General features: G+C 50.2%; 1 protein-coding gene across 1 annotated transcript in view; it reads right to left on the bottom strand.

Annotated features, from left to right (window-relative positions):
• FYCO1 (FYVE and coiled-coil domain autophagy adaptor 1) overlaps positions 1-24,567 on the bottom strand; it is a 79,270-nt gene that overhangs the window by 44,670 nt on the left and 10,033 nt on the right. Inside the window, exons 2-11 of the mRNA XM_068983168.1 lie at positions 24,153-24,295; positions 21,140-21,246; positions 19,276-19,401; positions 15,860-15,966; positions 12,899-13,042; positions 9,638-9,728; positions 6,373-8,691; positions 5,312-5,404; positions 4,410-4,528; positions 2,130-2,297 (exon numbers count right to left, since the gene is read on the bottom strand). Coding sequence (XP_068839269.1) covers positions 2,130-2,297; positions 4,410-4,528; positions 5,312-5,404; positions 6,373-8,691; positions 9,638-9,728; positions 12,899-13,042; positions 15,860-15,966; positions 19,276-19,401; positions 21,140-21,246; positions 24,153-24,207 — 3,329 coding nt within the window. The 5' untranslated portion in view covers positions 24,208-24,295. The remainder of the gene's footprint in view (positions 1-2,129; positions 2,298-4,409; positions 4,529-5,311; positions 5,405-6,372; positions 8,692-9,637; positions 9,729-12,898; positions 13,043-15,859; positions 15,967-19,275; positions 19,402-21,139; positions 21,247-24,152; positions 24,296-24,567) is intronic.

Genomic DNA, 24,567 nt, shown 5'->3' with positions numbered 1-24,567 from the left:
TGAGCCAAATAACCAGGAATGTACGCCCACCCAAATCTTCAGGATGTTTGGGATCCTTCTTGGTTTTATGATTTAAGTAACAATTAATGGCCCTGGCAACATGTGAGCCACTGATGACTGAGAGCCACACCAGAGCCACCCAGGCCCTGAGAGAAGCCAGCACTCTCGTCAGTCAGGGACTCAAGTCAACCAAAGACTGTTCCCCTGAAATATAAACCAGAACATGGACTTTTCAGGAATGCCTGACATTGTCAGGAAGCAGAAAGACTCATTCTTGCGACCAGCGTCATTCTCCCACCTGGGCCACGGCTTCTTCTGTCCAGCCCCGGGAGGCCAGGTGCCCATACCCTGGGAACGTGGCAACTGTGTCGGGACCTGGGCTCTTCCAACACAAACTTCTGGAAGGGTCACAAATGCTGAGTCCCTAGTCTGCAAACTGATGGCACGTGGGCAGAGTTTTCAAGCTTCCAAATTAGCCAAAATTTATTATTGCCAATTTGCAATCCCAAATGAATTAGTACATTTAGGTATCACTTATGCGTGGCTGCTGACACTGTAAAGAAAGGGCTAACCAGATCTTATGTGGTTCTTCAAAGAAAGACCCAAAACTATAAACCAATTTTATGGAGTTTTTTGGACAAAACTTTGAGTCTGAGCCAGTGTCTAGTGGAGCAGGGGTTTTCAGCTCTTGCTCACTGATACCTGGACCCCACTCCCAGGAATTCCACTCTGGCTGGTCTGGGTGGGCTCCAGACCTGAGTGTTACTTTAGTTATTAGCTCCCCTAGTGACTCCAATTTGCATCAGGGTTGAGAACCACTGCTCTAGTTATAACTCTCAATTAATAGGCTACACAGAAGATGGAAAAACATGTTAGAGGACACTATAGAGACGTAATCAGCAAAGCCCAGGTTACAGGAAACTCTACCAGATAAATGGCCTGCTTTCTTTAAAAGTAAACTGCAAAGGAAAAGAGGAGAGATGGTGGGGAAACCATGCTTAAGTAAGAGAGATCCAAGAAACGTATCACCATGCAACATACAGATCTGATTTAGATTCTGACTAGAAAAAATCATAAAGCAATTGGAAAAATTTCAAAATGACTAGATACTTGATGACATTGGGAATTAGTAAATTTTTAAGCATAGTAATGATATTGTGGTTGTTTAAAATAAACAGTCCCAGTGTTAGGAAGGCACGTACCAAAATACTTGTGGATGAAATGACAGGAAATTTGGGATTTGCTTCACAACAGTCTGAGGAGGTGGAAGAAATGGGTAGGACTCCAGGAAACACACGACTTGGTCATGAGCATAATGTTGAGGCTGGGTGACAGGTACAGAGGGGTACATTCTGCTACCTGGTTTTGTATTTTTGAAAACTTCTGGGACTTTCCTGGAGGTCTAGTGGTTAAGACTCTGGGTTTCCACTGCAGGGGCCACAGGTTCGATCTCTGGTCAGGGAATTAAGATCCCACAAGCCACAGGGCGCATCCAAAAAAGAAAGAAGATTCCCATACAGAAAGCTTTACAAATTTTTTGGAATGACTTGCCAACATTTAAAACTCAGACCAATTTCACATAAAAATCCAGATTTCTACCTTCTCTGAAGAAGTGAGGGGCCCTGGCAGCAGCAGTGCAGCCATGCCCTCTGGTTCTCAGAGCCCCTCCAGCCCGGCTCACACATTCACATCACTGCCTGCTACCTGAGTGACTAAGCACACAGCTGCTGCCTGAGGCTGGAGTCTGGGGCCCCAGGAGCTGGGGAGAGTCGGATGGAGGAGAAGGAGAAAAGGACTCAGGAGAGCGGGGCAAGGGAGTGGAGAAGTCCCTGAGGATATTAGACATCTTTGACTGCCACTCTGTGGCTGAGTACATGGAGAGTTTGAAAACAACACAGCAATACAAAAACACAAACCAGATGCACACTAGTGGGAACAATGAAATCCTGTCTTTTAAGGCTGCCAAGGGCCTGAGTAGACCCTGTTCATGTGTGCGTGCCCTTACAACAGGACACAAGCAAACAGGGGCCCGCTTCCCTGCAACAGTCCCTTCAAGGAGAGTCACACTTCTTTCAAGAAAAGCCAAGCTCAGGGGAAGCCCCCGGCCCCTGGTCTGTCCCGACACTCACCTGAGCAGCTCTATCAGCCGCTCCTCCAGGTACTTCTTGGTTCTGTTCAGGTCATCCAGGTCAGCGAGCATCTTCTGGTCGTTCTTCTCCCTGTCTGCCACCTCCTGGCAGAGTCTGTTGTAATATTCCTGGGCCTTTGTGGTGGCTCTATCAAGTTCCTTCTGGGTCCTGGTGGAGGAGTGGTAAGTAGTCCCGATCACCCACTATTTCCAGCTTCCCCCTTCCCCCGGGCTACCCTCAGCCTCTAATAAGCAGTCCCGCTGCCCTACCAGCCTTTGTCTTGGGGGAGCCCCTTGGCACTGTTCCACTCACGGGGTGTATATTCAAACCTTAAGCCTTCAAACCTCCTCTCACACACCCAAACTCTTCACACACTGCTACCCCCCACAACAAATACAAGGGACATTCGGGAGAGGAGGTTGACCTCAGGTCACTAGGAGCACCCCAGGTGGGTCAAACTCCGTACCACTTTTCTTGGGAGAAAACTGTGGTTGTGAAAGGAGCCCAATGGGTGAGGTGCATGGGTTAGTGACAGGGGGCGGATATGCAGAGGAAAAAGGAGTCAGAACAGGAAGAACTGAGGCGCAGCTTCCTGGAGGCGACCAGGCAGAGGAGCATCTGTCCCCCACATTTCTCTGGGACTCTACACATGGGGTGTGGCACTGGGCACAGAGCAGGCACTAACTCTGCATGGCCAGGAGTTCAACCTGAGGCCTCGAGGCCTACAGAATCCTGCTCTGGGTACTGCAGAGTCTCAGGCTATGAGAGGGGCTGGCTGAACCAGAGTCTGCCCATCCTTGCCCACTTCTCATTCAGCTCACTAGTCCCCTAAGGCAGTGGCTTTCCAAGGATGGTTTATGAACCAAGGTATTCACAAAACCTCCATAAAACTAGAGAGCTGCACCTGACTAATCAATCTGTATCTATTCCAGCCTTGCCATGTCCAGTAAAAAGTTGTCAGCAGGTTGTTTACGAGACACTGTCCACCGAAGTGATCTTGGGGACACACAGATATACACACAGTTATAGCATTAAAAAAAAAAATACCACCAACTTAGGAGGTTCTATTTAAGTTGTCACATGAACATGACCTGGCTAAGGGCAGCCAGAGTACTACAGCAATTGAACTCTGAAAGGAAAGTCAGATGAGAGGAGACACACATCCAGGCTACTACGCATCCAGTGTGGTCTGGATCTCCTGTTGAGCCTGGGCCAGGCCTAGAAGCAGGTGATAGGAGATGGGTGGGAAAGCTAAACCCTCGGGGAAGTATGGTGTGTCTGCTCCTGCTGGGAGCACACATACAATCCGGCGCCAGGATCCCCTGCAGGACAAGCCTGGCCCCGTCGCTGGCTGGGGGGCCCATGATGCACCAGGGGGCTGCCAGGTCTGAAGAAGCGGCGGCCTTGGGGCTGGACACAGGGAGGGCCATATTTTAAGGTTAAAAGAAATGATGACAAAGGGTGATGGCAAGACGTGCTCTCCACAGACACAGCACCAGCAGGAAGACAAGCTGAACCTGCTCCCTGGCTCGCTCGCTCACTCCTGGATGAGCTGGGAGAACCTCAGACTTAACCCTGCAGCCTGTCATGTCACTGAAGAAGAACTCGGGTCAAAACTCATACTGGGGAAAGCATGCACACACATAACTCACAAACCAGTCCCCTAAAACAAAACAAAACACGAGAAAACACAAAACTCTCTGTCTATATGTTTTTAGGGTAGTTGTTCAGAAAAGACTCTGGAGCCGAATGTTCTAAGTTCCAGTCCTGCCATCACCACTTACACACTGTGTGACCCTGGGAAAGCGACTTCACTCTTCTGAGCTGCATTCTTCTCTTCTATAACATAGGATAAATAATACCACCATCCTCACAGGACCGTTGGGAGGATTAAATAGGCAAGTAAATTTCAAGGATTTAAAATGGTACCTGCCACATTTTAGGCTTAAATGTTTGTTGTTAGTATCATGACACTTGCCCAATTTTTATTTCATTTGATTTTTACCAAAACATGAAGTTCCTGAACTGAAATATGCCCCTCCAGAGATGACAATGGATTAAGAGAAAGGTTCCCTGCAGCTTCTACAGGCTTGTGACAGGCAGACTGCCAAGGAGCTCTGCGGCATGCTTCCGACATAAGCACTCCCTGGGTCTATAGCTTTTCTTGCAAAAGGACTTTTTAAAGGGGAATGAGTGGTTGACTTTCTAAACGACTGGCCCAAACCCGCCCCTTCCGTGCGGACTCTCCCCCTGGCCCCGCAGGTAGACTGTGTAACTAACCTGTCCAAGTCTTGGCGCAGGGTGGCCCCCTCCTCGTCCTTCCTCAGCATGGCGGCCTGGCACTCGGCAAGGTGCTTGCTGGTGCAGCTCAGTTTCTCCTGCACATCCTCCTGGGCGGCCTGGCACAGAAAGCAGGGAGAAGACACCTGGCTGCAGAAGCCGTGCGAGGTGCCACCCGGTGACTGGCTAGCTCCACCCCATCTGACCGGCGCACTTCTACGGGAGGGGCTTTTGTTTAAGTGTAAGGGGCCAAGAACTAGTACATGTGTGGAGTAGGACAGATTCCCGTTTGTAACTATGTCCCTTGAGCATCAACTAGGGCCAGTTGTGACGGGTGTAGGGGCTCCAGGGTGGGGATGGAGGTGTGGTTGCAGGGTGTGGGGGTTTCTGAAAAACGTCACAGCCCTGAAGACAGGTTTCAGCGCCACCCCTGCTCCAGCTCAGGTCGGACTCACTGACTTGGAGAACATGGGCGGATATGTGCGCGCGTTAGTCGCTCAGTCGTGTCTGACTCTTTGTGGCCCCGTGGACTGTAGCCCGCCAGGCTCCTCTGTCCATGGGATTTCCCAGGCGAGAATACTGGAGTGGGTTGCCATTTCCCTCTCCAAAGACAAGGCGGGGGGTGGTGTGAAAAAACACACTTGGCAGCTCCAGCCAAGTGTTCAGGGAGTGGCAGGGCCAGGACACAGACTCTGGGTGTCTACAAAGGTGAGCTGATGGCAGCTTCAGTGGGGGCACTGGATCTCCCGCAGGGAGGCCTCTTGATGGTCCAGTGAGAGACAAGCGAGATTCCCTCCCCAACAGGCCCACAGCCCGGGAGTAGGATGACCAGGCAGATGAGGGGCCGGCCCCTGCTCAGGCAGGCAGGAGTACCTCCCCTTGGCCCCAGGGCTCAGGCCTACCTTCAGCTTCCCCTCGGCCTCCTTGGTGGCCTGCAGCTCCCGACCCTGCTCCTCCAGCTGGCCCCTGAGGTTCTTGCATTCTTCACTGGAGGTCTGAGAGGATGGGAAAGGGATCAGAAAAGTGGGGTCCTTGTTCTGAGACTCCTTCGGCCCTATTCACCGAAGTGGGTAAAAACAAGCCACTTCTCTTTCTCCCAAATTCAATTAAGCTTTGGGCTTCACTGGTAATACAATCCTGTCAAGCTAAGAGATTTAGCTTGGCCTCTGAGCTTAGAATTTCATTTCTTCGAGGGAAGGGTGGAGCATGAGCCACGTGGAGCTACATGGGATAGAGTGACACAGGGTGGGAAGCACGGCTGTGGAAAGGCAGCAGCTGCCTGAGAGAGAGGAGTGGAGAAGCGCACAGACACGTGCCGAGCATCAGAGGCCAAAGCCCCGTCTGTTTGCCCGTGTCCTCACTCTTAACCTCTCCCCCGTGCAGTCTAGGGCACACATAAGCTCAGCCATCCCAAGGGTCTTGTGAAAATGAATTGAGTTGGTTTATTACAGCTGCACTGTTATCAGAAGGCAGCTGAAGGGACAGAGAATCCAGGGACAGGACTTGAGGCAGTCAGGAACTCGGGCTTGGGCAGCAAGTACATAAATGAGGGTAAGGAAAATACCAGCGGCCTCGTTTCCTTAAAGCAGGCACTCCCACCCTGCCCCTGCTGCCATTCAGGAATGAGGGCACACAGGCTTACAGGCCTCCTAAGATTTCAAAAGAAGCCCCCAAACTAAATCTACAAACAACTTGCTCTTAAAACGTTGGCTGCTAATTACAAAAAATTTCTGTGTGGGCCAAACTTGTCTGCAATGGCATCAGATGTCTGAGTTAAGGCATCCTTCCCTCGTGCTGGGTCCCTGACAGGTTCTCGCAGGACAAGGATGCTGTGAGCTGTGACAACAGGACATTCCCGGGCTCTTACGGGCCACATGGCCCAAGGCAGCTCCCACTTACTCAGGGACCCACCAGGCACTGCTGCACGAGGTGGGTGCAGCTCAGACGGCTGGGGGAGGGTTACCTTCAGTCTTCCCTGGTAGTCCATGATCTCGGTGCTCAGCTGGAACTTGAGGGTGTCGAGCTCCTGGCGTGAGGCCTCCTGGAGGCTCTGGGCGTGCTGTTCAGCCTGGGCCAGCCGGGCCTGCAGGCCAGGAAGCGAGCCAGCTGTCTCCTCAGCCGCCCTCAGCTGCTCCTGCAGGCTCTCCTTCTCTCGCCGCAGCCCTGCCACTTGGTGCTCCAGGCCCTCCCGCTCCCTGGAGGCTGCCTCTTTGGCCTCCTGAAGCTCCTGAATAGTGTGGGCCAGCACCCCCTCCACCCGCTCTTTCTCCGCAGTCAGCGCACAGACCTGGATGCCGAGCTCCGCCGTGTCTGTGTTGGCGCGGTGCAGCTGCTCCTGCAGCTCGGTGTGCTCCAGATGGGCCTCCTCGGAGCTGCACCTGGCCCGGGACAGCTCCTCCCGCAGGATCTGGAGCTCCTCCTCCCTCCGCTCTGCCTCTTCGGCCCTCTCCTCCCTCAGCGCCCCTTCACGCTCCGAGCACTGCAGCAGCTCCTGGACGTGGGCCCTGTTGAGGGCCTCGTTCTGCTCCTTCAGTCGCTGCACGAGGGCCTTGTGCTCTGTCAGAGCAGCCTCAGCTACGCTCAGCTGGATCTTCACCTTCTCCTGGTCCCCCAGGGCAGCCTGCAGCTTGGCCTGGAGCTCCACCACCGTGGCCTGGAGTCGCCGGGCCTCCCCGTGATGGATCTCCAGCTGCGCCTGAGACAGGGCCAGCTGGGCGGCCAGCTCCTGCAGCGCATGGTCTTCAGGGGGGCTGAGACCCTGTTGGCCTCCGTCTGCCCTGAGGGTCTCAGTCAGCTGGGTCTGCTGCTGGCACTGGCCCTCAAGAGCTTGGAGCTCCCCGTCCCGGGTCTCGGCCTCCTTGCTCCGCAGGGCAGCCTCCTTCTCTGCCATGTGGGCCCACAGGATTGCCTCCGTCTGCTCTGACTCGAGAGAGGCCAGGGAGCCCTGGCTGGCCGCCTCCCGCTGCTGCAGCGCTTGGTAATCAGCCTGCAGGGCCTGAAGTTTCTCCTCCAGAATGTGGTTGCGCTCAGCTATATTCTGCAGCTCCTTCTCCAGCTCCCTGTGGGCCTGCTGGAGCTGGTCCTCCGGGCCGGCCCTGTGCACCCTGGGATCGTCTGTCTGTCCCTCCCGCAGGCCCTGCTGTTCCTCCTCTGGTGTCTCGCAGGCCTGCTGTGGGGCAGAGTTTGGAGCTTCAAGCATCCCAGCCGCGCCAGGCAGACCTGGACCTGGCTGCGCAGCAAGTCGCTCCAGTGTTCCCACCTTCTGGCTGAGGTGGTCCCGGTCCCGGATGAGCTGATTCTTCTGCTCCTCCAGGTCACTCACGTGCTGGCTCACCTGGGCCAGCTGGGTCTCCAGGAGCTGCAGCTGCCGTGTCAGCGAGCGGGCCTCCTGTTCCAGCAGCTCTTTCTCCTCCAGCCACTGCCGCGCCTCACGCCTCGCCTGCGCGAGCTCCTCCTCCAGGGAGCCCAAGTGGCCCAGAGACTCCTGCAGCTGGCGCCGGAGCTGGGCTGCCTCCTGCCCCTTGCGGGACAGCTCTTCCCGCAGCAGGGCCGTCTCCTCCACCAGGCGCTCCAGGCAGGCCCCAGCCTCCTCCTTCAGCTGCAGTTCCCCAGCCAGCAGCTCCAGCTGCGCTGCCTGCTGCCCGCTGAGCTCCTGGACGCGGGGATTCTCGCTTTCCAGGGCTTGGAGCCTCACCGCCAGCTCCTGGGTCTCCAGGGCCAAGTCACTGGAGGCGCGCTCTTCCCTCTCCTTGGCATCCAGAGCCGTAGCGGCCACCTTCTCGGCTGCGGCCGGCTGCTCCGGGACATCGGCCGCAGGGATGTCCTGGTCCCTCCTGCGAGGGGAGTCATGGGTGGCCTCGAGCTCCCGAGCCAGGGGCTTCAGCAAGGACTCCAGCCGCCGCAGGGCCGAGCAGTAATCCTCCTCCTTCTCCGCAGCCCCCAGCTTCAGGGCCTGCAGGCGCGTGTGCAGCTCCACCATGGTGTTCTGCGTGCCCTGGGTGACTTCCCACTGCTTCTGGAGCGCGGCCACCACGTCCGCGAGGCGACGGTTGTCCTCGGCAGTGGCGCGGCCCCTCTCCCTCTCCACCTGTAGCTGCTCTCCCTGCAGGCTGATGGCCGCCCTCAGCTCCTGGTTCTCTCTGTCCAGCTGCTGCATCCGCTCCTGCAGCTGCTTCTCCCGCACCTCCAGCTGGTCCAGCTCCAGCCGCATCTCGTCGAAGCCCTCCAGGGACTCGCTGTTTAAGGGGTTGCTCAGGTCCAGGCTGGAGGCCATCTCCTGGGTCTGGGCGGAAACACGGAAAATAAGTCGCTTGGGGATGAAGCTACACAGCTGTTTGGTGAAGCTTTAGAATTTAATGCAAACAAAAGGAAAAATACAGCAATTAGATGACCTAAAGTCTATGGAGCTATTTGAAGGACTGGAACCCCTTCGCTCAAAGCAGCTGCCAGAGAAGGTCAGCAGCACATCCTAAAACCATGATGCAATGCCACACATGTGAGCTCCCCTGAGACCCAGAATTGACGTTTCCCATCCCGCCCCCGCTAATATTGGTAACACAGTGGATGTACGCTCTCAGAGAAATTAAGTTATATGTAAACTACTGCTCACCCACTGCACTGTACCCACAATTCCTGCTGCGATCATATCACAAAATGGGGTCAAAATGCTACTCTGAATTCTTCTTGTATTGATTGCTCTTTATTGTGCTTTGCTGAACAATTTCTGTGTTCTTTACCATTAAACTATATGATACATTCCATTCACATAGATAACAAAATTAACCAAACTGACCTTACCCACTAGCATTCACTGAGCACTAGGCTTGCGCCAAGCCCTCAAGCACAGTAAGTGCATACCTTTGTCTACTTCCTACAACCACCTTAAGGGCTGGGATAATCGTTATGAACCCATTTTACAGATGAGAGAGCTCAAGTTCCGAGAAGGTAAGTCACCTTCCCAGAGTCACACAGGTGGCGAGTCAGGATATGATCTTGCCACTTTTAACCACAGTGCTAAATCACTTCTTCTAAAACAAAGTTTTAAAAAATAACAATTTTAAAAGGCCTGAATTCCTTTTGGTTGTAAAAGCCTGGACTCTAGGAAACAACGGGTAGAACTGAGGGGTTATGTGGCTTGGGGCTGGAACACCAGGTGTCTGCAAACGTCCCCCGAGTTGGGCGGGGCAAAGACATGACAGACAGGAAGGCCCCAGCCTTCCCGGCATTACCTGCAGGTAGCTGCTCACCAAACTGCTCATGCTTGAGCTTCGGCTGGGTGGTCTCCACAGGTAAGCGGAAGAGCTGGTGGCCAGGGTCCTCCTGTGGGGCCGCAGAACAGACATGCCTGCCTCAGAGCAGGAAACACACACACACACACGTGGGGAGGCCTTGGTTGTCAACTGGCAACCAGGTGGCGGCAGGGGTGATGCCCACCCAGGTACAGTAAGGAGGCAAAGTCCAACAATTTCCACCAAAGCAGACATTCAGGTTGGTTGTGGCCGCTGGACTCCACTGCTGAAGTCTAAGCATGGTGGCTTTGCTCCCACTGTCAAAAAGGAACGATATACTATTTTCCCAGTTTGAGGTTTAAGCTTTCCTAGAAACTTTGGTGCCAGACACTACTTATCTGCCAGTGAGGAACCAGCAGCAGTCAGTCTGGTAAACAGAGGTCACGCTGTGCTTTTGGGCCCTGAGGTCACTGCTTTACAGTACGTTACACGGGTGATGTGGCGGGAAGACCTCTTCTGGTTCATGTGACCACACCGGACACTTTCCTTACTGCGGAAAGTTCTATTTGATGGCACTAGTCACTGCAAAAGAAATGCACTTTCACTTAACCAGAATCTGTCCCTTAATCTACAATTACTGCATTTTGCACCTGTTAGTCTCCACAACCCAGCGACTGCACTTGTCAGCATCTACCTGGAAGACAGTCACATACGTGTGGGTGCTCTCGGCAGTGTATCATGGTGGAGAAAGCAGAACAAGTCTGACTCTATCACTGGAGAGACAGAGAGCCTCGTTACTCACACAGAGGAACACTACACCACTCACTGGTCATCTATTTTGTAAAGTGCCAGGCAGTGAATAGTTTTGCTTTGTAAGCCTTATGGGCTCTGCCACAACAACTCAACTCTGCCACCGTAGCCTGAAGGTAGACCCATAGACAGTGGGCAAATAGAGGTGTGTTACACACTGCCCTGTGGGCTGTGGTGTGCCAGTCCCACCCCACATCTGTAGAACTCCCTGTGCAATTAGCTAAGAACCTCAAAAGCAAAGTGGAAGAAAAAGGCGAGTTGCAAAAGAATAGCAACTTCATGATTCAATGTATGCAAATGCAAAAAATATACATATAAAATAAAACTATATATATATTTATGAGAACACACAGTAAAACACAAAAATATCTGGGAACGACACTCATCAACTACAGGGTTGTAATTGCTTCTAGAAAGAGAGAGATCAGAAAGGATGGCCATGGGGTGGGGCTTTATTTGAATCTATATTTTATTTCCTAAAATAAAGGGTATCGGAACCAGTTTGAAAGGGCTTTGACTGGCCAAATATGAGATAACTTGAGTTTAAAATTATTACAGTGATGAATATAACCTATTGAAGAAAAGAAGAATCCACAAGTCAGTACTGCTATAAATAAGCAAATGAATAAACAGATGGGGAAGAAAGAAGAGATCTTCCTTACAAACAGAACGCCAGCTACTAATGCAGAAGGAAAAATGGACTCAGAAAATCACTCTGATAACCATGACAGTAATTGATTCAGGAAAGATTTACCAATGGATGCTAACAGGAGAGAGATTTAAAAGAAACAGGATAAAAGAAAAGAAAAATCAACAACCACCTAGTCTCAAAATGTCTTCCAATAAGATACGTATTAATTACAAAGAGAGAAAACTTTAGGAGAAACCTGGCTAACACCAGCATAATCAAATGATGATGGTTAACCTCACTAGTAATGAAATAAATCAACATCCTGTGCCTCTGGGTACAATATACCAAGAGGGACACAAAACCTGGGGTATTTCTCCCCAAATGCTTACCCTGAATACAGTGACGGGAAAGTACACTAGACAAACGCAACTCAAGGAACAAGTTACGAAACAACTGGCCTCTACTTCTCGAAAATGTCTATGCTATAAACAAAGAAGAGAAACTATCCCAAATGAACAAGGACTAGACCCTTGACAATTCACTGACGTGAGCCTGGACTGCCTCAAAGACGTGTCTGGCATAATTCTTCAAATTCGAGTATGTTCTGTAGACTGGATAGCAGTATTGTATCCATGTCAATTCCCCAATTTTAACAATTGTACTGGGGTTGTATAAAAGGATGTCCCTGATCTAAGGAAATACACAATGAAATACTTAGGAGTAAAGGGCAATCAGGGCTGTAACATATTCTCAAATGAGAATGGAAACAAACCACGTTTACATAAGGAGAAAAAGTGATATGGAATTCCCTGACAGTCTAGTGGTTAAGACTCCCATGTTTCTGCTGCAAAGGTGCAGGTTCAACCCCTGGTTGGGGAGCTAAGAATCCCCAAACCATGAGGTGCAGCCAAAAAATGACAAAAGAAAACAGAATGATAAAAACAGTTGTAGTAAAACACTGATAACTAGGGAATTGAGGTGAAGGACAGATGAGCATTGAGTACTGTTTTTATAACTTTTCTGTAATTCTGAAATGATTTTAAAATCGAACCATTCTAAAAAGGATGTGTGAAGTAAATATGGCAAAAATGTTGGCTCTTAAGCCCCAGTAGTTGACACATGGGTTCCATTATAGCCAGTACTTTTTCTTCCACAGAAAGAAGTTCCTAATAAGAAATTCAAAAAATTGGAATTAAAAACAAAACATACCTTTTTTACAGAAAGCAAAAAACAACAACAACAACAACAAAGAGTGCTGGGTTTGAGTTGAACTCGAGTCTGGTGCCCTGGCCCTGCTCTTGCCAGCTGTGTGGCACTGGGCAAGTCTCTCCACTCTCTGCGCCTGTTTCCTCAGCACCTCACTCCTGAAATGGGTGTTGTGTGAATCCAGTTGTTGCGGACGCTATACTGGTGTAGGGAAAGAAAACACAGCAAAGCAAACTTTCCAACAACCCTTATGTGATAAGCTTTCTATCCCTCTCATTGGTGTCCATGATAATCACTGTATCCAGGAGAACACAACTGGGAAAAGCCCACTTGCTTTCACTTCGCTCCACACTGAGTTCCTTAACACATCTGAAAACCCTGGGTTTTGCATATGCATCTCCACTGACTCATACCGCCTAACCAACTAGGTTAGTTTAAGGCTGGAGCCTTCAGATGTTATCGCTAGTCATGATGCCACCAAGTCTGTAAAATGAGCAAGCATAAGGTAATTTACTGCATTAGCAAAACTGCTTTGAGCGTACTGACAGCAAGCTTCAAAACTTCAGACACCTCTTTCCCCTCTTTTCAACCAAGCAGTTAATTCTTCAAAGTACCTGGCAAACGTTGGCCAGGCAGCATCCAGGTCATAGCCCCTCGATGCCAGGTCAAACTGGACGTCAGTCAGCTCGTAGAGTTGGCCCACGATGTCAGAGCTCAGCTTTGGCTTCAGAAAGGGGCTCCTTGCATAGTACCAGTCACTGCAGAAAAACACGGAAAGGGGTCAAGTACAGGGACAATAAAGAAAATGGAAGAGAGCATTTAGTCAGTCCTCTTAGCACGGCTTTGCCTCACCAAATTGCAACTCAGGTACTAAAGTAATTAAAGGCAGACAGAAATATACACATCCCAATGTGATTTTCACCACTGAAGTATGTAACTCTTAAACTCACTCTCCTTCAAGGAATTACTGAGATGAACTAGATGCTTATTTGTTTATTATTTATATCTTATCTATTCCCCCAAAGAATGTGAGAAACCTTAAATTTGAATTGCCATCCAGGAAAGGACAGTTGTAAGGGAAAGAACACTTCCTTTTTACAAGAAAATTTTGTCTTCTATCCCTTCTGGAGAACGCAGTACAGGACATTGAACTCGCTGCTAATTTCTGTCCAGACATGTATTAAAAAAGTCAAAGAACAAAGTACCTCCACTTTGAGGTGGTGGCTGTTTTACCTCATGTGAGACAGTAAGAATTAAAGAGACAAGACTGATGAGTTTAATGAGCTATGTGGCTGAGTTCTGGGAACTGGGAGAGACTGTAAGTCAGTTTATGACAGCTGTCACTGAACATCACAACAAAACAACCTTCAAATCAAACGTGCAAAGGTTTTCAACTCACATGAATTCACAAAGCTTAGCACATACAAGAGAAATATGCATTTACACAAATCTTAAAGGTGACACAAAATGAAACAAAATATTTCCCAATAGTTTTTCTTTAATTCAGAAGTATCTCTTTGATTAACTGGAAGAAGCTCCAGAGGCAGCAGGGCGGCAGAGGTGGGCTGGGCAGCCGGGCAGCCAAGAGGTTCAGCTGACAGGCTCCTAATCTGACATTCTCTCCCGGCTCCACGTGCTCAGTCCTGCTCTCCGTCCTGTCCTCCTCCCCCTGCTGAAGGGGTGGGAGGGGCACGAGGAGCACAAGGGGCCCAAAGGCCCCCCATCTGGTTGCTGTCACAAGCTCCAGGGAGCCCAGACCAACAGGGCCGGCAGTGACTCAGTGTCGCTGGTGAGGCCCCAGGCTCGCTAGTGTTAAAGATTTCACAGGTGGTTCTGCGGAGAGGCATGTCTGCCAGCACCAAGGACATGCCATCCACCAGCGGAAAGCACCTGGCATTAGGAGTTCCAAGACCTGAACCCCAGTTTCTGCTCCTCACCTGAGCATCAGTGGGGCCCAGACAGAGGCATCTGGCCTCCCTAGGCCTCTGTCTCCCCACCTGTGACAGCGCAGGGCTTCCTGCTTCGTGGGCACCAAGGACTGCGGTCAGGAAGGGGAGGAGAGGATGACAGCTGGAGGCCCCTGCTTGTGCCAGGATGTGGCACAGACAGGCACTGCCACTGCGGCTGCCATTATTGCTATTATAATCTTTAAGTTTATCACACTTGTTTGAGGGCTCCTGAACTTGTTTCAGAGGCCTCATACACTTTAATGCCTGGTGAAAAGTGTTCAAAAAAAATTGTTCACTACAAAAACAATAATTTAAAAAGAAAAAAATGACATAGTCCTACCTTTTATTTATCACCTCATGTTCTCATATACTTTCTAATCCTTTTATATGTCTTTTTGCAATTTCTTCATTGTTGCCATTAGGACAGAGAAGATTTGCATTCTTTTTCCTTGATCGTTATATTCTTATTTTCATTGTTGCTATACAGACTTCCTTATTAGAATTTTAAATGATGTCATGCTATGCCATTTAAGCTAATTTGCTGTAATTTTACAGCCCTCTATCATTGGACATGGATGGTTTCCACTTTGTGTATTATAAATGGCATCATAATTTTCTTTGATAGTTGATTTACAAGTACTATGTTAGTTTCACGAGTACAGTAAAGTGATTTGGTTACACACATATATGTACATGAAATTAAAAGACGTCTGCTCCTTGGAAGACAAGTTACGACAAACCTAGACAGCGTATTAAAAAGCAGAGACAGAGACAATAAAGGTCTATATAGTCAAAGCTATGGTTTTTTCCAATAGTCAAGTACGGATGGGAAAGCTGAACCATAAAGAAGGCTGAGCGCCAAAGAACTGATGCTTTCGAACTGTGATGCTAGAGAAGACTCTTGAGACTCCCTTGCATTGCAACGAGATCAAACCAGTCAATCTGAAAGGAAATCAACCCTGAATATTCATTGGAAGGACTGATACTGAAGCTGAAACTCCAATACTTTGGCCTCTAAGCCACCAGGGAAGCCCAATACTTTGGCTACCTGATACAAAGAGCCTACCTACTGGAAAAGACCCTGATGCTGGGAAAGACTGAAGGCCAAAGGAGAAAGGGACAACAGAGGATGAGATGGCTGGATGGCATCACCAACTCAATGGACATGAGTTTGAGCAAGCTCCGGGAGACAGTGAAGGACAGGAAAGCGTGGCGTGCTTTAGTCCATGGGGTCACAAAGAGTTGGACATAACTTAGCAACTGAACAACAACAATATATGTACGTGGCTATATTTTAAAAATTCTTTTCCATTATAGCTTATTACAAGATACTGAATATAGCTCCCTGCACCATACAGTGAACCTTTGATGTTTACTTTATATACAGGACTGTGTATCTGCTAATCCCATACTCGCAGTTCACCTCTCCCCCAGAAGTTTCTTTTCTGTGTCTGTGAGTCTGTTTCAACAATAATTCATTCATACTGTTTTTTAGATTCCACATAAGAGATATATGATATTTGTCTTTCTCTGTCCAGTGTAAGTAGTACCATTACTATTCATGAGGGGCCTTCGGGTCATCTCTGAATCACGTGGGGGTAAAGCCCAGAACTGTCATGTATTTACCTGGTCACTTTGGTGTTCATGAAGCACTGCTGTAAAGTGTCGGCCAACCTCTGGTGCACCAAGGAGTAGCGAATAAATGCTCTTCCTTTTCCAAGAGATGTTCGGAGCTGGAAAAAGTAGATAAAATAGAAACCAAGAGCTGTTAGCCTAATGCCAAACACAGGCCTCCAAGGATGGCTGGCCAAAACAGAAACAGGGCGGAAAATGCCACCCAGTCCTCCCTACACATAAGCTTCACTCAAGTCCCTCAAAGAACACTGAACATTTGAGAACGTCGCCTCAGAGTAAAAGGCCTAAAGTGTGTGGACGTCTTGCAGGCCTCTGTCTGAGAATAATCTGCGGACTCTAGCAAACATGCCACAGTCGTAAGAGGCTCAAGCATCTACCGTGGATTCTACTGGAAGGTCATTCTTCCTCCTCTGCTCCCTCAGAATCCCTGGGTTTAGAGTCAGAGATGAAAATGGTCTGGTTTAATCTGGAACCTTTAAAAAACAAGCCGGAGATAAATGGAGGGCCCCTCATAGCAGAAGTACCCTTGAGGAGCGAGAGATGGTCTTCGTTTAGCACATGTCTGGGCTGGGCTTTGAAGTGCTGGGAGAAGAGAGGCCGCAGAAAAGGTAAGGCGGCTTGGCTGGAGCCTGTGTGGAAGGGGGAGCGGGAGGGCAAAAGGCAGAGGAGTGTCAGGGGACCTGGGACGGACGTAACTGCCTCCCCTGCACCCTGAGGGAACCGTCAGTAAAATCCACACATCTGCCAGTGCGTTCCTGGGGGGATCTCTTTTCAGCTATGCCAGCTCACTGGGTTTAGTCAGAAGGTGCCCAGGGGGTGAGGGCAGGGGAGTTTCTAGGTGGCCGAGTCACACTGAGGTAATGGAAAATGGGTGCAGTTCTGTTTTAATAACCCTGAGGTGGATAGAGGGTCCGGGCGCAGGCCTGCCTTCACAACCTCTCCCCACAGAGAAAAACACGGCTTCTAAAGAGGTTTCTGGCTTGTTGTGATAGAGGCGGGATAAGCCGGTCAGAGAGCCTGGCCCTAGCAAGACACTTGAGATCAGTATGCAAACCAGGGTCCGTGCTCCCGATGACCCAGCCCCAGCAGCTCAGGATAACAGGCAGGAGCTCACAACCTGCCAGCTTACCACATGCCCCTGTTCTGTCAGGCACTGGCTCTGACCGGGCTAAGCCAAGACTCATTCCCTCCGCGTCTCTTCAAAGGTCACAAGTGTTTACCTTGGTGGCTGGGGGAAGGGTGGCAGCGGTCTGACCAAAAGACAGTCCTAACACTTCACTCTTAAGAGTTCCCTGGACAGTAAGGAGGTGCAACCAGTCAGTCCTAAAGGAAATCAACCCTGAATATTCATCGGAAAGACTGATGCTGAAGATGAAACTCCAACACTTTGGCCACCTGACGTGAAAAGCCAACTCACTGGGAAAGCCCCTGATGCTGGGAAAGACTGAGGGCAGGAGGAGAAGGGGACGACAGAGGATGAGATGGCTGGATGGCAGCACCGACTCAATGGACGTGAGTTTGAGCGAACTCTGGGAGATGGTGAAGAACAGGGAAGCCTGGCGTGCTGCAGTCCGTGAGGTCGCAAAGAGTCAGACATGACTTAGTGACTGAACAACGACAGCACCCCTCCATCCTATTAAGAAGCTAACCATGGCGCTGGGCTAAGACAGGAAACACGAGGTACGGCCTCCAGCACCAGCATGCTCGCGGTGCTGTAAACATCCCGGTTCCCAGCACCTTTAAGCTCAGGGCTCCGTGCGTTCTCATTGCTGACTTGAGGAAATGATACCACAATATGAGGTAGTTTTAAAAAATGAGAAGGTGTGAAACCTCATAAGACATTTCTGTCAGAGTCTGTAAGACATTTCTCCATGTGAGTTTTGTGGGTCTGGGGTACAGCCAGGGGGGTTGGAAATGAAGGTGGTAGCAGCAGCCTGACCCACTGGCTTTGTAAAATCCACCATGGCACGTCCACAAGGAGTGGATCCCGACAGACGCTCAGGGAGAATGACATCCCCACGTCCAAATGCTTTTCCACTTATGAGTGAGGTGAGAACAAAGTGCTCAGCGGTGACAACCAGGGACCCAGGCAGCTGGGAACAGCTGAGCAAGGCATCGTGAAGTGAAGTGTATTGGTCACACACACACACATCCACACCCAGGTCCCGCTGAATCTAAAAAAAAAACCTCACATAACAGCTCGTATCTGTAAGCTCCCAAGGAAGGGGCCTGCCCTTATTAATAAAATGGCCATAGTAACAGCACTTAGAACATTTAAAGGCAAACATTTGAGGCTACATTTTAAGTCAGGCCTATTAACCGAATCCATTATATGTGTGAAAGGAGTTACGTTGAAAAGTCTTTTTAAACATCCTTTGGGGAAGGGAACAACAACAGTTCCTTTGTATAGCAAATGAAGATACTGCATTGCCTTTTTTTAAGAACTTTTTGAGATCACGGGTCCACTTTCATCATTCAGTACCTTAAGTTTTGTTAGCATCTAATCAAAACTCACTGCACCACAGAGAGAAGCAAACGCTTAATCATGTACCTGAGTGTGCCACCAGGCACGATCTCACAAGATCTGTCTGTACATCTGGACAGACCAATTCCTCTGAGCCAGGATCTTCCCTCATTTTCTCAGCCGTCAGAAGGTACAGCAGCTGGAAGATGCCCAGCCCTCAGTGTCCGCATGTCTAACGCCGTCATTCTCTATAAGAAGAAACCTATCTGGCTCCAGGTGGCACGGCTGAGGAGTCCTTCCCAGGGCACATGACCCTGTGGCCTTTGTGGGAGGCCAGCCAAGGAGCATGTGCTCTGATTTTAAAGGGACCTTAGACTTACTGATGAGATCTCGAAAAGAAAGATGAAATGTATAAACCTCCTGTTTCAAATCTAGGTGGATTCCCTAATGTGCAAAGTTATTCACTAACAGATGGACTCGACTGATGAGACAGAGAATGTGTGCTGCTGTTGATTCGGAGTTTTATAAAACAGCAAAGTAATGGCATTCTGCTCTTGGGGGGCTTAGAACTTAATGTGGGAAGTTGCTTACTGCTGGCATTTTAAGAAATGTCTCTCGAGATCCTACTTCACTCTCTTCATCTCAAATCCAAGTTTTCTGGGCATAGAGAAAGTAGCCTTAGCAAACTGTAAGGATTTTCTTTAAGAAACTGATTCTTCAAAAAAAAGGTGAAGGTGTCCTGTGCTGTCCATCTCTTTGTGGGTACCACAAGCAGACTACAATGGGAACAGCCCACCCTGTGAGGTGACGTGTGGGCTGGGGTCTCACACACAGTCTGGACTCAGCCACTCTTTGGCGTGGTAAACGCTCACCTGGCAGGCTGCTGTGAGAGAGGCTTAAGCTGGAGAGGGGAAGAGGTGAGATCATTGGTTGTTTCGCTCACCTCCGAGATGGACTTGACGAATCGGATCCCATCGTTTGCACCCTTCACCTTGGCCAGGCAGGCACAGAAGTAATCCCAGTAGTCCTTCTTGTTGCCCAGGAGGGTGGCCTTCTCTTTCTGATCAAACTGGGCAGAGAAAGGAGAGAGAGAACGTTCAAACACACTGCTGTTTATCCCACCATTTAATGATGGGTAATAATAACAGCTTCTTAGTTGCCTGGCACTGAGTGAGGCTCTTTTTTGGCATTATTTTTACTTACTGGTGAATAAGGGTGTTTTAGTCCCCAGTTTATAGGTGACAAAACAGACTAGGAGAGGTTAAGCAACTAGCTCAAGGTCATATGACCAGTGAGATTCAGGAATAACAGGCCCCCAAAGTGACCTCTGTGCATAGAGCTGGGTGGAAGACTCCAAAGGTGCTATTAACACATGGGAAAGAAATGAAAGAGAAAAGTTCCAGGGCAACATGAAGAGTTATTAACAATGTCTTGACATCAGGAAATGTGTTAGTGACATCTTACCCCAGTTACGCAACTCAAGTTTCAGTACTGTTTTAATATACATAGAATAAATCCAAACAAACGTCAGCCCTGTGTCATTTCAAAACCCAAACCAAAATGGGTGAATTCAGGGAAAAAAAAAAAAAAGCCCTTTAATACTTCCACAGTGTAAAACAACAGAACCAGTTGAAAAGGCATGTGAAAGGTGAGACTTCAACACCTTTCTCCAGTGGGCTGAGACACCTCCTCCAGTGGGCTCTCACGCCATACACTCTGGTGGGAGGCGACGCTGCCGACTTAACGGTGTTCAAATGATAGAGGGTATCTTCCTACAACCTAACGTTCTATGGCATTTTTTCTGATTATTAAACATGTGCATACATCATTAGGAGGTCTGGATAAAACAAACTAAAATAGAAAAGAAAAACTTATAATGCCTAACACCATCACCCTGAGATAAGTTTTGTTATTGTATTGGTCCATTTCCTTCCTACCTATTGTAGTTGCCTATATATTTCCACATCTGCAGGTTCTCTAGATCTGTGCTTCTTGAACCGACCAGATAAAAGCTCGGTTATACAGTGGATGTGTTAAAAGAAAGCTTCCTGGGCTGACCTCAGAGATCCTGATTCAGCTGGTTAAGGTGGGAACCAAGAGGGTACTTCTGCCTTGCTCCCAGGTGACGCAGATGCTTCTGGTCTATGACCACACTTTGAGGAGCAAGGCTCTAAAATGGGGACTTCTGGATAGTCTTCGGAGGGCCCACAGCCTCCTGGAAAACGTGTGACCAGGTACGTATGACTACGTTTGGGGAGAGAGTCCATAGCTTTCACTGGGATGCCAAAGGGTATGGGACTGCCCCAAAGTGAAGATCCCTGCTATACAGAGACCCTGTGACCTGCACTAAGAGGACGTACGTCTCTGAAGTGGAGCGACAGTCGCTCAGTCGTCTCCGACTCTTTGTGACTCCATGGACTGTAGCCTGCCAGGCTCCTCTGTCCATGGTCTTCTCCAGGCAAGAATACTGGAGCGGGTAACTGTTCCCCCCCACAGGGGATCTCCCTGACTCAGGAATCGAACCAGAATTTCCTGCATTGCAGGTGGATTCTTTACCAGCTGAGCTACGAGGGAAATTAAAATCTCTGAAGAATGCTCTCAATTCCCAACACCATACTAAGGGGCAAGAATCGGATTCCCCCGAGGATCACACTTGGACGCTGGGGACGGCTCTGGCCTTCAGTCCAACCAGGAGGGCTCAACAGCTCCACTGAGCTTTCGGAGCTGCGCCCTGTGTATTGAGGAGGCAGCCAAGGGGGAGACAAGACAGCAGAGCAGAAAAGCAACACACGACGGGAGTCACTTACTTGGAGGAGGTACTCAAGTTTATAAGAAAACTTATGCAAGTTGGTGCTGTCGTCTGTGATGGGTTCCCCTGCTTCCTTAGATTCTCTGCTTAGTTCTGTCACAGCATCTTTAAGACAACAAACAGGAACATGTAACCAGATGGAGGCTGGCCTCAGAGAGAGCAGCAGGATGACCCGGGGCAGCAGGAGTAAGTGGTCCCCGATGGCAAAGCACTGAGCACACGTGGGGTGCTGCATAAGCATCCGTGGGCTGGAGCTCCGAGTCAGAAGGCACGAGGCTGTCCTGAGGGCCCACGGTACTTTATGACAGCTCGCTGACTCGGCACCTTTCTCGGTTGGCCCCGTAAGCCCACCAAGGCCTCATGACTTGCAAGCGGTATTTGGACAAAACGTCCACTGCGTGGACAAGTTCTACAGCAGTCCCTAACACAGACTTCCTGAAGGCTTTATCCTCTCCCCACCGTGTTTCTCGTTCCTCACTATAACCCCACTGCTCAGGACAGGTAGGCCCAGGCTTCCTGAGGACCCAGAATGTGCAAACAGTGGTCATGACGACAGCAGCAAGAGTGACACCGCCATCTGCTTCTGCCAGCTGAGCGCCGCTGAGGGGCCAGGCCTCTGCGCGGCTTCCTTATTCAACAGAGTGCTATGAGGCAGGAACTGCTTTATTGCAACAAATCTAAGATGCAATTGATTTTAAGATGAGCCCAATTTCATAGCTGTTAAAATGTGAAGGAAAAAAAAAATGGTACAAGGCAGAATTGACAAACGTGGGCATTTTCATCCCCACTTTACAGACGAGGAGCTCACAGAGAGGTCAGAGCACTTGGCCAAAGATTAAGGGCGGCCAACGGCAGAGCTGGGACAAGAACCCTGGTTCTCTCAAGAGACCCAGGGGTCCTCTCTTAACTTCTAAGACGATTTACCTCCCAATGCAGAAAACGAGGAAAAACCCCTCTCACTCTCACTCACAGCCCTTCTGTGGGACAGAGGGACTGTCAGAAGGTGGGTCTGGTTTAGACCCTGAGAAAAACGTCCCCAGCTGAGATGGTTTGGGATATGCAGGACAAAACTGCCTTCACTGACAATTCTTGAAAGAAAAGGAGCCATTAGAAAGCAGCTGTGCCCAAGACTGAAGCTGGGCCTGAGCTGTTAGAAGTTAACCAGCTCTGACCCCTCAGGCCAAGGGAGCCAACAGCAAAGAGGTTCTTTGGGACTGAGTCTCACAACACGTGACCAATGTCCAGTGTGCCCGATGAGAAGCGTTTGCTGTAGGGGCTCTGAGGGCCAGGGGCCAGGGACTGGGAAGGACACAGAGCCTTCCTCCTCCACCCTCAGGCAGGGGCAAAGCTCACAGCCTGACGTGGGAACTCCTGAAATGCAGAAAGAAGGAGCCTTGGATATGGAATATGAAATTTCCTGCTCTAAACTCTGTTACCAACAGATGAAAGGAAAGGGTCTTAAAAAAGTGTGATGCCTTTTGAAACTTCCCACTGAGGTGCTCTGAGCACTGCGTACCGGACACTGGGATGACCTGGGATGTGGGGGATGACAGACAAGGACAGCTCGCGGGGTGGAAAAGGGCAACTGAACAAAAGCAGATGCCTGTCCTCTTCCCTGGATCACAAGCTCTGCCACGGCTCCTCCCTTCCTCTCTCCTCCCTCCAATCAGGAACCCCAGGTCCCAGAGTCAACGTGAGACCCAGAGACTGAAACACAGGGAAGACGGTCTACTTTGGGGAGAAGGCTCTGAAGACCAGGGCAAACTCAGGTTTACAGGGACTGTCACTTTACTTTCTGTGTGTGCGTGCGTATATGCGTGTGTGCAGATTTAAAAAGAAAAGACGCATCTCACACTGCAGCTGGACGTGGACTGGTGTGGTTAAGAGCGCAGCCCATGGCACCAGCTGTGTGTGCAAACCTAGGCTCTGACAGGATATGTGACCTTAGGCAAGTCACTTAGCCTCTCTGTGTCTGTTTCTACATCTGCAAAATGGGAACGAAATGGCTCCTGCCTCACAGGACCAAACGTGAGGACCCAATGAGTTATTATCTATGAGACCTGTGCCTGGCACAGTGAAATGCCATGTAATCATCAGCTAGTAGAGGCCCAAAGCTCTACATAAGTAGGAGGTAAGTCTGAGAAAGTGATTTTTATCTCATCTAGTTGTGACCCTCACAATGAACACTCCTGCGGCCTCCACTGGCCTGGAGCGACTGCAGTTGGTTATCACAGGTCTGAGCAGTTAGGAGCCTGGGCCTTGAGTTTATTAGGAGTGTCACCAGGGCCCCCGTGATGTGGAGGAAGGGGGCACAGCACATGTGCTGGTGCTCCAGAGAGGCTCACAAGACCTGCCCCGGTGACCCACGAGGGACGGAAAACTTGCTAAGCCTCTGACCCTCGGGATGGCACCCACAAAGTGGCCTTGGGCCCTGGACTCCGCAGTCAGTAGAGAACACAGCCCATTCCTCCAAGCCTGCTCTCCTCACACACACCCCCGGCCGCTCTCCCTCTGTGCAGCCGAGGCCCACGAGCCGGCCTCTCTCGCTGGGCAACACTGAGCTCAGGAAAGGCTGGGAGGCAGCAGGCCCGACTGGAGTGAGTTCACCCGGGACCAGGTGCAAGAGCAAAACAAGAAAGGCAGGTATGCCGTCTTCCTACTCAGAGGGCGGGTGAATACTCCTTCACAGGGGAGCCAAGTCCAGCATTGCCCGATGGTGTGTGTACACACACACGCGTAGACACGCACACACGACAGTCAGACACAAAAAGGGGCATCTGATTTTGTCTACACACTGCCTCTACAGTTTCTGAGAGGAGGGCCAGGCAAGTTCTTCCAGCTTCACATGAGGTGGACATCTGAGGCCCAAATGTTTCAGTGATGTGTGCCGAGGGCTCCGATTACCATCGGTGTAAACACAGATCACAGGGCTGAAACTCAGCCGGCCCCGGCAAAGCACAGCCACAGCTCCCTCAGCGCCAAGCTCGGGGTGCCCTGCGGCCGGGCCGTACCTTGTAAATCGCGGATGATTCTCTGCAGCTGGCTCTCGCTGCTGGTGGACGCCATGGTGACCGTGACCGTCTGGGGCCACCTTTCCTGGCTGCGCGCTTCCTGCCCGGGGCTGCTCAGCAGCGGTCAGACTCCATGGTGGCACCTGCATGGGGAGGAGGCCGTGGAGGAAGGGGTCACAGGCAGGCTTAAAGTCAGCGGGACAGGGACGCTGCTCCGGGAGCAACGGCACCCCGTCTGGGCGTCTCCTCTGAACGGGAAGGGCTAGACCCTTCTGCGTGAGCCTTGTTCTGATACACTTACATTCTCTGAGACACTTACATTCAGGAACAATGACCTGGTTTGGACTTCAGAAGAAATGAGATCAACTAAATAGAGCCACCTATTCTTCCGAGCTCCCCTCCCAGGCTGCCCTCT

The sequence above is a fragment of the Capricornis sumatraensis genome, chromosome 10 (assembly GCF_032405125.1).
Source record: "Capricornis sumatraensis isolate serow.1 chromosome 10, serow.2, whole genome shotgun sequence".
NCBI lineage: Eukaryota > Metazoa > Chordata > Mammalia > Artiodactyla > Bovidae > Capricornis > Capricornis sumatraensis.
The sequence above is the reverse complement of the archived record's forward strand: the minus strand, read 5'-3'. Positions and strand labels throughout refer to the sequence as shown.